This window comes from Diabrotica virgifera, chromosome 1 (assembly GCF_917563875.1).
Source record: "Diabrotica virgifera virgifera chromosome 1, PGI_DIABVI_V3a".
Classification (NCBI taxonomy): domain Eukaryota; kingdom Metazoa; phylum Arthropoda; class Insecta; order Coleoptera; family Chrysomelidae; genus Diabrotica; species Diabrotica virgifera.
The window spans coordinates 207780937-207793521 of NC_065443.1; the positions used below are offsets into that span (position 1 = coordinate 207780937).

Below are 12585 nucleotides of genomic sequence, written 5' to 3' on the forward strand. Positions count from 1 at the left end.
TTTTTTAATTTTTTTAAGGTCTTTATAGTCCAGTCGGGTTAGACGAACAGCAGACCTAACCTTGCATTAGGAGCTGCCCCAAATTTTATTTTTTTAATCTTTAGGGGGGGGGTCAATAGTAGTGTAAATTTAAAATCTCGACTGAATCCGCCATTGCGTTAGCCGCCATCTTGATTTAACCCGAGAACAGTTTTTGCTCAATATCTCCGCCATTTTCAACTTTTCGACAAAAAGTATAACAACTAAAATTGTTGAAAATGTAATTTTCTATCATTTCTATTTTTACAATTTTTTCGTGCCATCGATATTTTCCGAGTTATAGCGAAAAATATTGACAGTTATATAAAAATATAGCATAATTATTGAATTATCTCGTTTATTGTTAGTTTTACGACAAAAATGTCCCTATACAAAAACAGAAATAATTGAATTCTACACAATTTTAGTTTCTTTCATTTTTTTGCTAAAGTTAATATTTAAGGTAGTATGTATGCGATAATGGCGAGAGCGTAAGACCTGATTGATTTTGTAGCAATTGTTTTTGTTCAATATCTACGCCATTTTCAACTTAAATTGTTCCAAATATGATTTCCTACAATTTCTTTTTAACAATTTTTTTCATGCGGTTGATATTTTCCGAGTTAAGTGGGAAAATAGTAAAAAGTGGTGGGGGAGCATAATTACTGAATTGAATCTTTTTTCCGAGTTGCCTTAAATTTTATAATTCTATCCTTTAGGAGAGATCAATAGTAGGGTAAATTGAAAATCACGACTGAATTCCGCGGTTGCATTAGCCGCCATATTGATTTTAAAGGAAACCGTTTTTGCTTAATATCTCCGCCATTTTTAACTTTTCGACAAAAACGGTAGGAACTAAAATTGTTGGAAACGCAATTTCCTACAATTTTTTTCCACAATTTTTTTATGTGATCAACATTCTCCGAGTTAAGAAGGAAAATAGTGGAAGCGGAGGAGAAGCATAATTATTGAATTGTCTCATTTATTATTAACGTTACAAGTTAATTGTACATAAAAAAAATAAAGAGAATTATACAAACTGGAACATGAAGTAAAAACCACTTCTATGTAAAAGGTATATTTACTAAAAATTTTAGAATCCCAATGGATTCAATAAAATGAGTTCATCAGAACGTTTTCAAACCTATCGGTCCATTATCAGTGAATTTGAATACTTGCAAAATAGCCCCAGAACCAAACAATGGTTGTGATTATAAATAAATCTACATTATGTTGAAATAAATTTAAAATGGCTAAACGCCGATGTTCAGGGATTAAACCTCTGGGAACATGGTGAAACTCTACCCGAGGACCTAATCAACCATCTTCGGTCAACGATGACTACTAAGTAGTACTTCGGTCAACGAGTAGTCATCGTTGACCGAAGATGGTTGATTAGGTCCTCGGGTAGAGTTTCACCATGTTCCCAGAGGTTTAATCCCTGAACATCGGCGTTTAGCCATTTTAAATTTATTTCAACATAATGTAGATTTATTTATAATCACAACCATTGTTTGGTTCTGGGGCTATTTTGCAAGTATTCAAATTCACTGATGATGGACCGATAAGTTTGAAAACGTTCTGATGAACTCATTTTATTGAATCCATTGGGATTCTAAAATTTTTAGTAAATCTACCTTTTAGATAGAAGTGGTTTTTACTTCATGTTCCAGTTTGTTTAACTATAAGGTATACAGCCAATCCAGGGAACTACCCCTTTTTAGTTTAAAGAGAATTATACTTTATACAATTTTTGAAACATCCAATGAAACACCAACCAAACTAAGTACATAAAAGACATAAATAATAACTTATATGCATTAAGTTCACTTAATTTTATTAACTAACCGGCTTTATTGGTTGAATTTATCTGTCGATAATTAAGTTTCATGTCAGCTAACATATTTTAATATTTCAACAATTTTTTTTAAATTTTGGAACCCGTTGGGGTGAATTTTCCCATTCCCCCTCTTAGTCCCGCCACTGGTTCTCTCGAAAAATTGTAGTAAAGCGTAATTGCAACAATTTCAGTCCTTACACTTTTTGTCGAAAAGTTGAAAATGGGGAAGATATTGAACAAAAACAATTGCTTTAAAATCAATCGGGTCTTACGCTCGCGTCTTTACCTGATATGTACTACCTTAAATATTGATTTTATCAAAAAAATGAAAGAAATCAAAATTGTACAAAATTTAATTCTCTTCGTTTTTGTATAGGTTACAATTTGTTGTAAAAGTCATAATAAACGAGTTAATTCAATAAATCAATAATTATGCTTTAACTGTCACTGTTTTTCCCCATAACTCGGAAAATATGGACCGCACGAAAAAAATTCCAATAAACGAAATTATATAAAATCGCATTTTCAACAATTTCAGTTTGTACATTTTTTGTCAAAGAGTTGAAAATGGCGGAGATATTGAGCAAAAACGGTTCTCGTTTAAAATCAAGCTAACGCAACGGTCAAATTCAGTCGAGATTTTAAATTTATACTACTATTTTGACCTCCCCTAAAGATTAGAAAAATGAAATTTGGGGCAGCTCCTAATGCAAGGTCAAATGGTATCCCGACTGGGCTATTATGTGATTAAAAAATAAGAGTCAGCGTTATTTTAACCCACCACCTCCTTCTCCCTTACCCCGCCATCAAAAACTTCATTTTTCGTTTTTATTTTTTTTTAGGTGGAATGCAATCAATTTTAAAATTTCAAAAAATTCATAGGCATAGTTAAGGCTTTTACAAAACATGTCCATTTTTTATAGATCCGTATGTTGAGTACATAACCTCAAAATTTTTTTTATTTTATTTTTGGAAAAAAGCGTATAACTTTTTTTTTGGAGGTGGCTAAAGGTCTATTTTTTTTTTTGTTTTGTGTACAGTTTTTTGGGGTTTTGGGGATTTTTCCTAGTTTATAGATTTCAAAATAGATCATAGAAATAGATCAGATCAATGTGTTTTTTATAGGTTGTATCGCCGGTCTGGAATAAGAATGACGTAACTGCAAATTTTGTCAATTCCTGTTTATTGCGTAATTAACCTAAAATACTGTATACAGATGATATAAAAGCGACAGAACTGTAACTATGTGCTGAGCCAGTACAGTGTAGTTGCGACGTTATTAAAATATGCACAATTTTACATAGACCTTGTTTCAGATGAAGAATGACGCAACTGTCAATAGGGTTGAAAATGGGGGGACTAAATTAATATAATAAAATTAGGACCAATAGGGATGAAGATAAGAGCCATCGCTGTAAGAATAAACGGCGTAATAAATATTTAAAAATAGTTTTTTGTACAAAAAAATTTTCAGATCAAGAATGACGCAACTGTAGATAGGGTTGAAAATGGGGGGGGATTAAATTGAGATAATGAAATTCGAATCAATGGGGATGAAACTTAAAGCCATAATTGTAAGAATAAACGCCATAACCGATGTTCTGGACGGTTAATCTTTATTTAATCATTGTTTTAATCATTTAAAAATGTTTAGATGAAGAATGACGCAACTGTAAAAAGGGTTGAAATGGGGGAACTAAATTAAGATAATGAAATTCGAACCATAAGGGATAAAAATAAAAGCCACTATTGTAACAATAAACGCCATACCGATGCTCATAAAAGATCACCCCTGATTTTAATCCCTTTTTTTAACCCTCCGTTAGTCGCTATCGGTGTCGCACACCGACGACAGAATTATTCATTCGGGATTTACAAAATAACTGTTTTTTTCTATCGCCACTTTCTGTACCTCTTCCTATCAACTAACCTAGTGTTAGTGTACATTCTTACCTACTTGGGTACAGTTGTGCGAGTTTTATAGTAATTTTCGGTGCAAGACTCCGTAGCGACTAGCGGTGTGGTTATTACTTTATTGCCATAACTTGCAGTTCAGGTAAAGATTTAGCATCTTATTATTGCATTTTATCGGTAAGTTTTGGTCAAGTCTTATTTATAGATGTCCTTTGAAGCCGAACAAAAACGTTGGAATGGAATTATGGGAAATGGTTCCTAGCGACGATGAAAATTATTTTGACGATGAGGGAAGTGAAAATGAAAGCGGTTTTTCATTTTATATCTGTTGTTTTTCAATAAAACATTTTCAAAAATATTTTTCAGTCATTCCTATACACAATATAAAATATTTGTACGAATTTTATAGAAATAACTATTTTTTTTAAATTGTCGGTCTCTGACACCGTAGCGACTCTTGATGCTCCGTTTATCCTAGCGACTAACGGAGGGTTAATATTTAAAAAAACGTTTTTTGCTATCCTGAGAAATTTGGCTTTTCGCAGTTACGTAATTTTTATTCCGGACAAACGAAATGTAAATTAAAGTAACTGAGTCTATTTAAAAATGGGAGAAACACGTTAAAGATCCCCAAAAAACAGTTTTTTTTGGATTTTTGAACGTACTGAACCTTACGGAAAAATATGAAAAGAATTAAAAACATAAAGTTTGATCACAAAATACACAAAGAATAAATATTAGTCCTGTAAAATACATAAAATATAAAAGAAATATTTGACCTCCAGTTATCTTTAATAGAAAGTTATACGCTTTTTCCAAAAAAAAAAATAAAAAAAAGATTGAAATTATGTACACTCCACCTGCGCCTCAAGCTTCAGATATGCCTATGAATTTGTTAAAATTTTAAAATTGATTGCGGCTTTATCTTCTTCTTCCTTTTTGTGTAGAAATGACACTGTCTGTTTTTCACTGTGTCTCCATTCGGCTTATGTGGTCATTCCATTCTACTCTTCTGTTTTTCACCCAGTTATTATTGTTGTCCACCTTGCATCTCTGTCTTACCATCGACTTTTCGAAATGTTTTCATATCTGCTGTTTTTAGCATTATTTTTCTTCTCTCTGTATCAGGTCGTGTTTCTGCCGCGTACGTTATTATTGGTCTGATGACTGTTTTGTAAATTCTGCCTTTCATTTATTTTCGGAAATTTTCATTTCTCCATATTGTGTCATTCAGGCAACCTGTGGCTCTGTTTGCTTTATTCACCTGATCTTCCACTTCCGTTTCGAGCTTTCCGTAGCTGTGATGCCTAGATATTTAAACTCCGTCACTTGTTCTATTATTTGACCCTCCAGCTCTAATTTACACCTTCTTAGATTAGCTGTTATAACCATGCATTTAGACTTTTTTGGGTAAATTAACATGTTAAATTTTCTAGCGGTTATATTAAATTGGTGCAGCATACGTTGTAAAAATTGATTGCATCCCACAAAAAAAAAGAATGTGTGTGTACTTTGTACGCACGTAAGAAGTTATACTTTTATTATATGATTCCAACGAAATTAATATATGTACTTTAAGCAGTTTATTTTAATTTTATTTAAATATTAAACTAACTTTAATACTTACTACTTTCCAAACATTTTTATTAAAACAATACCATTAATTAAAAAAATAAAAGAATAAAACACACACAAACACATTGAAAAATGCCACAAAGAAATGATATCTGAACAATAATTAATGGCAAAAGTTTTAACTAAATACGCATTTTCTGAAAAAAATTATATGACAAATATATTCACAATCATAAAATGTATAAAAAAATTAAAAAATAAAAACTTGCATTAGGATTCGAACCCGCGTGCTTAGATTTGAAATCTACTTACACACACCCGTCACCCGACTTAACCACTTACACGTACTTGTCATGTGGGAAGATAGGCTAACTGAACGTTTTACTGTTTGACAGTTCTAAATTTAATCAAATTAATTTGATTTTTATGTGTGTGTGTTTACAAAGGGAATTAAAATATTAAAATACAACAAAACATAGAGTAAGAAAACAATACGTATATTAGATAAAGAGTGGTAGAAATTTTGTTGGTAATCAAATTATGTAAATCAAAGCATTACCTACTAGATAGGTACATACATTTTCCAGATAGGTAAGTACCTATGTAATTTTTTATTACATTTCTGAAACATTTACAATTAAGTACGTACCTTTTGCTTTTAAAAACTATTTAAAAATTACTACAATTATAAACTTCTATTTTGCTATATGCAGCAGAAACTTGGAAAATAGAGAAAAATATTATACAAAAGGTTCAAACATTTGTAAATAGATGCCTTAGACGAATATTGCAAATATATTGGCCAAATCGGATAAGTAACAAGGAACTTTGGAGAAAAACTAATCAAGAGCCGATAGCCAAAACGATAAATAGACGCAAATGGAAGTTTATTGGACAAACATTAAGGAAAAATGAAGATGATATAACCAAACAAGCCCTGGATTACCAACCAACTGGAAAAAGGAAACAAGGCAGACCAATGACATCCTGGAAAAGAAATATTACCAGAGAGCTAGAAAACAATGGGTTAACATGCAAAGAAGTGAAAGCCCTGGCCAGAAACAGAGATGAATGGAGGGGGACTGTAGAGGCCCTATGTTCCAAATGGAATCAAGAGGAGTAAAGTAAGTAAGTAACAATTATAAACTTGCTTTTGTCTGTATCCTCACAACAATAAAAACTAATATACCTATACAACATTTGCTTATCCATAACCTCCATATTGAACAATTATTGTCAAGTCATTTGCACACCCAATCAGAGCAAAGGTATAATGCGTCTGCATGAAGCTTTTGATGGTGGGGGAAGGGGGTGGTGGGTTAAAATTACGGTGAGTCTTATTTTTTAATCACACTAGAAAAACATGAAAAAAAAATGAATTCGGGGAGTGAGGGAGGTTACCTACCTTTTAATTGATTTATCCCGTCCATAAGTGGAAAGTTTTATGCGCCATTGTCGACGCATCTGCCACTAAAAAGTGACGGCACAGTGTTCATACGTTTTCTTTTAGGTCTACCATATTTAGGTTAAAGGGTCCTATCGTGTCTAAATGATTAGCAAATTTCACCTATACCGGCTCCTAGTCTATTACTTTTTATCATATTGTCGAATAGTATGTCATATCTCTAATACTCTAATTTATTCATGTCTTTTTCGATCTTTAACATTGTAACAGCTTAATAATAAGCCACGTATGCAAAGCGTTCTTAAAAGTAATTTCCAAGAGAATTTACAACAAATGTGAAGAGAAAACGGGAAACACTCAATTTGGTTTGAAGATGATTTGAGAATACGAGAGGAACTTTTTGTATTCTCAAAATATTATAATATTTTGTATACACAGTTATTGGTACAGAAATGCTCTGACCGGAAAAGCGATGTCTTTACTTGCTTTGTCTTTTACCAAAAGGCTTTTAAAAATATAAGACATGTGTTAATAAAGGCGTTGGGAAAGATTTGTCTCAATGGAAAAGATATATATTGAGGATAGTCCAAATGTAAACATATTAGTCGGAGAGATAGAAGCGGATTTTGTTCGTGATAAGTAATATGAAAAAACTATATGGGGATATGTTGAATCAGTTGTGTACAGAGTGGGGGACGAGGGTAGTTGTTGTAAGGGGTCAAAGTCGCGGTTTCAATTATTTTCTTTTGTAACGCTCATGATCGAGATAGTAAACCAAAATTTGGGAATAAGTAGATCATGACGTAACTAAGCAAAATCTGGAGGGGCGGAAAGCTGCGTGGGGGACAAAAAGGTGGCAAGCAGGGGTGAATATAAAAATTATAAGGGATTTTTTGTGACGTTTGTGTTCGAGTACACCAAAATTTGGGAATACGTAGATCATGATGTAACTAAGCAAAATCTCCATAGGCGGAAACCAGAGTGTGGGACGAGGGTAGTTATAAGGAGTCAAAGTCGCGGTTTCTATTATTTTTTTGTGACGCTCATGATTTGGGAATATGTACCAAAATTTGGGAATAATTAGGTCATGATTTAACTAAAGGGCGGAAAGTAGAATAGGGCATGAGGGTAGTTATAAGGGGTCAAAGTCGCGGTTTTTATTATTTTTTTGTGACGCTCGTGATCGAATAGTGAAACAATATTTGGGAATAAGTAGATCGTGACGTAACTAAGCAAAATCTCCAGGGGCGGAACGCAGCTTGGGGACAAAGGGGTAGTGGGCAGGGGTGAATATATAACAATTATAAGAATTTTTTTTGGGAATTTTTTTTTGGTAACTCATGATCGAGATAGTGCACTAAAATTTGGGAATAAGTTGATTATGACGTAACTAAGCAAAATCTCAAACGACGGAATGCTGCTTGGGGGACAAGGGGTAGTGGGTAGGGGTGAATATAACAATTATAAGGGTCTTTTGTGACGTTCGTGATCAAATAATTTGGGAATAAATTACAATTTTTATATTCACCCCTGCTCGCCACCCCTTTGTCTCATACGCAGCTGTCCACTCCTGGATATTTTGCTTAGGTACGTCATGACCTACTTATTCCCAAATTTTGATGCATTAACTCGATCGTGAGCGTCACAAAAAAATATAAAAACCACGATTTTGACCCCTTATAACTACCCTCGTCTCCCACTCTGGTTTCCGCCTGTAGGGGAAAGTCATGTACACAACTAATTCAACATACCCCCGTATAGTTTTTCCATATTACTTATCAAAAGCAAAATCCGCCCCCAGCTCTTGGACTATACAGAAGAATTTACGACTACCATATTTAACGTATAATATGTCGAAAAGGTTTTTTTGTAGGGAATAATGAAGAAGGCATAATAAAAAGGAATTAGCATAGTACTTATAAAACATATTTATAAGAGTTACAGGAGAGAATTAATAATATTACTACAGTGGGGAGAAGAGTACGGTCTCAACATTATCACAAAAACAAATTAATGACAGTCAGCCGACAATCCATATACAAGCACAGTTGAAAACAAATAGCCCATTTATTTATACACAGTTGAGAAATTTAAATATTCTGGAGCTACCTTAAACAGTAAGTAAGACTGCAACGAAGAAGTAAAGATCTGAGTAGCAATGGCTGGAAATATTTAAATAGATTTAATGACTGCATCTGTCAGCGCAAAACTCCTTGGGGTCTATTTTTTCGAGGTTTAAAATGCTACATACTTATTATATATTATGGTCAATAATAACATACGGTAGCGAGGCCTGGTACTCTATCCTTCGGATGACCAAGGGGGGGTAAATGTTGACCGCAATGTATGTTTTTATTTAACAAATTCAGAAATATTTTCGTATATAATATCACAAGAGAGAAAATTTTGCCGGCAATATTTTCGACTGGTATGAAAGTTTGATGCCTGGCAATTTTCGCGAATTAAATTTTGACTTAAATCACGAGACGTCAGTCGAGTGATTTTGTCAAAATCTCATGAGCGAAAATTACCAAAAGGCAACGAACTTAAATGAAACCAGGAGAAAATTTTGCCGGTAAATAATTTTCTCTCGAATGATATTCGACAAGACTATTTCACGAGACAATTAATGCAACATATCAACGAAATATAGTCTTTATTTATTTGTTATTATCATACACTTTCGTGACGGATCTGTCATAATTTTGTCGCTGAGAAATCACGTCGCTAAGGAGTTTTGTCAGTAGAAAACGATGCTGTTTTATCAGTTAAAAACAGTCTAGTGAAATAGTCAATTATAAACTCATTATTTTTTTATTTTACTTTAATATCATTCTAGATACCGTCATATTTTGTAATAAAAAAAATTCCCTATATTTTACAAAAAAAAAAAATATTTTCTGAATTTGGGGTCAAAGACGAACTTCGAATGAATGAAAGAATGTTCCAATTTTATATTAAGTAAATTCGGTCTATTATGTGGAATCGTTTGTAAGAAACATTCAGAAGAAACAAGTGCGACAATCCTGATGTCAATATAATCATAAGAAGTGGAGGTGAATGATCCTTACGCATATTCCAACTAGCATGGACCTATATCTACCTATTATAGGCATGTACAATGTACAGCATCAAGCCTAAGAAGACGAATATTAGTACTACCTCTTTTTTTTAAAGTTCCTCACGAGAATCCATTGTCAATATCAATTTTAGAAATAAAATTGTCAGATACAGATAAAGAGGAAAACAAAAATATATGATGATGAGCGGAGTGTTTTTTATATTAATTACAAAAGATTTATGTAAGGCAACTATAAGGAAAAATTTTAAAAAACACTCTTACTGGTATGTATTTTAAATGTTAAAAATACCTACACAAAGATAGAAAGATCCATAAGATCTGAGCACACTAATAGAATGCTATAAATTAAAAAAATATTGCAAAGAATAGAATGATTTTAAATTTAACTTTTGTTAACAGTCAAAAGTGTCTAATTAGTTGTAAAAATTAGTAGATTTGTTATTTAAAGTTTTAATCAAGTCCGTAATTGTTTTTGTTGTTTGGTGGAAATGGAACGCGCTACAAGCAATTTGGCCCATTTTGAATGTATTCAGGCAGTGTTCTTACCTAGCGAAGTACTTAGCTACCATGATATCGGCTCCTTATATTGGTAACCATTTTTTGCTAATGCACGGCGATGCAAGACGTCACGTTGCACGAACTGTATTCGAATATTTACAAGAGGTAAATCATCGGACTTAAAACTGGCGTCCGCATACTCCAGATCTTAAACCGATCGAACATTTGTGGGACATCTCCTAGAACCTTACAAGGCGTAGAAACAGTAGCCCTTGAGATTTGCCAGGATATTGATTAAGACTTAGCGAATGGATAAAAAACAGAATATTAAGAAAGACTAATGGGTTAGGCTGCTAAATCAGAGCATAAAGCTGCTAAAATTGAGTTTTAATTTCAATAGTTTATAAATGCTAGAATATTCCACAGGGTGTTCCTTACTTTTAGAAAAAACATACAAAGTATTGTTTTTACACCCGGTATAAAATGACATTTAGCTGTCTAGCAACAATAATAGGTTTGTTCTAGCATCAGTTTCAAACGGTTTGAAACGATCAGCGAATAGTCGACCAGCGCGAGTAGAGGGGATAGCACTGGTGACTGTATTATGTTCTCTCACTGACCAACTGTTTGCTGACGGTTTCTGACTAGTTTGACTGTTTGCTAGAACAAACCTATTATTACAGCGATATTCTTTAAGAATAAGGCTATAACATAGTAAAGAAATCACTCAAATCGGGTTAGAAAATTCGAGACATCAAAAATATTCCAATTTTAAGATGGTGCTTTAACTTCTTGGATAAGTGTATAAACAGGTTTCCCTCTGCCAGAGCCGCACGTGTAAACTTTACGATTGTTGACATGAAAATGACACTATAAAAATATCCTAAACATTATAAGAGTATCTAAACATATTCCTACACGGCAACATAGAAAATAAGTTGTTATTTAAAAACGGATTAAATGAAATTATTTTTCAGCTTGGCAGAAGATCCAATCAACAATAAAAAATTTCCTGATGACTTTCTATTCGGAGTAGCAAGTTCAGCGTACCAAGTTGAAGGTAAAATATAAGCGTATAACATCAAAATAATAATATTTATTTACACTCTTGGTATATCTCTTCATATTATGCATACATAAATCTTCTAATCTATTCTTCAAACTTATTCTTATTTAATTCTCAGGAGCGTGGAATGAAGATGGAAAGGGAGAAAGCCTTTGGGATCATAGAGTTCATACTGATCCCAACTTTATTGAGGACAATTCAACTGGAGATGTCGCCTGTGACTCATATCATAAAATAAAGGAGGACGTAGCCATTTTAAAGGAACTAGGTGTCAACCATTATAGATTTTCTTTGTCTTGGACAAGGATTTTACCTACAGGTAAGATTACATAATATTATTGACCACATTCATATTTGTTAGTTTTATTGTTTGTTTATTTTTTTGTAAAATACATATAAAAAAATATAAAAAAAGACTAAGTTTCCAATCTAATAGCACATAAAACAACACCAAAAAATGTTACTCTACATCCTACCAGATTGAAAACCATGAGAACCTTCTCTGGTTACACCTCCGAGGCTTCTACAATTTGCAAGCCATAACGGATGCTGAGACTTAAGAAGATGAGGGAATTTTACAATCTATAATTCACGTCCGATCTGCTCAGCTCGGTAAAGTTCCAATTAGAATGGTTCCATTCGTACTCAAATCAGAGTAAATATGTTAATCAAAAATGAATAACCATTTTCAATTTCGTTGCAACACCAAACTAAAGCCGTATCATTATTCCAGTTCAATCAGAGAGTGCAGCAAGCACCTCTACCGGTTTCTAAACTTATTAGTCTCTCATCAGAAGGCACATATGCTGCTCTCTCTGACCCAACTAGGACAAACCCCGGTGTGCAGTCACGGATTGCAACGAACAAAATGGCAGGATTGCCATAGCGGCAACTGCTAGCAAAAGACTAAGTTTTCAGTAGTAATTGCACAAGAGCTCTAAAATTATTGAATTTTTCCCGAGTGTCACTTTGGCAGTTTTAATTTCACGAGCCGAAGGCGAGTGAAATTATGTCAAAGTGTCACGAGGGCAAAAATTCTATATTAATTTTAGGGTTCGAGTGCAATTTGTTGCGATTATTTCATGAATAAAACTGTTCAAAACCAAAATTTTATTGTAATTTATATATGTAAGTACCAATTAGTGAAATTAAACACACAGTTGTTATAAATATGTATTTGACGGTTG

General features: G+C 33.2%; 1 protein-coding gene across 1 annotated transcript in view; it reads left to right on the forward strand.

The window, feature by feature from the left end:
* The window catches only part of LOC114336058 (myrosinase 1), an 86622-nt gene that overhangs the window by 4966 nt on the left and 69071 nt on the right, over positions 1–12585 (forward strand). Inside the window, exons 2-3 of the mRNA XM_050646832.1 lie at positions 11310–11392; positions 11517–11717. Of these exons, the coding sequence (XP_050502789.1) occupies positions 11310–11392; positions 11517–11717 (284 nt within the window). The remainder of the gene's footprint in view (positions 1–11309; positions 11393–11516; positions 11718–12585) is intronic.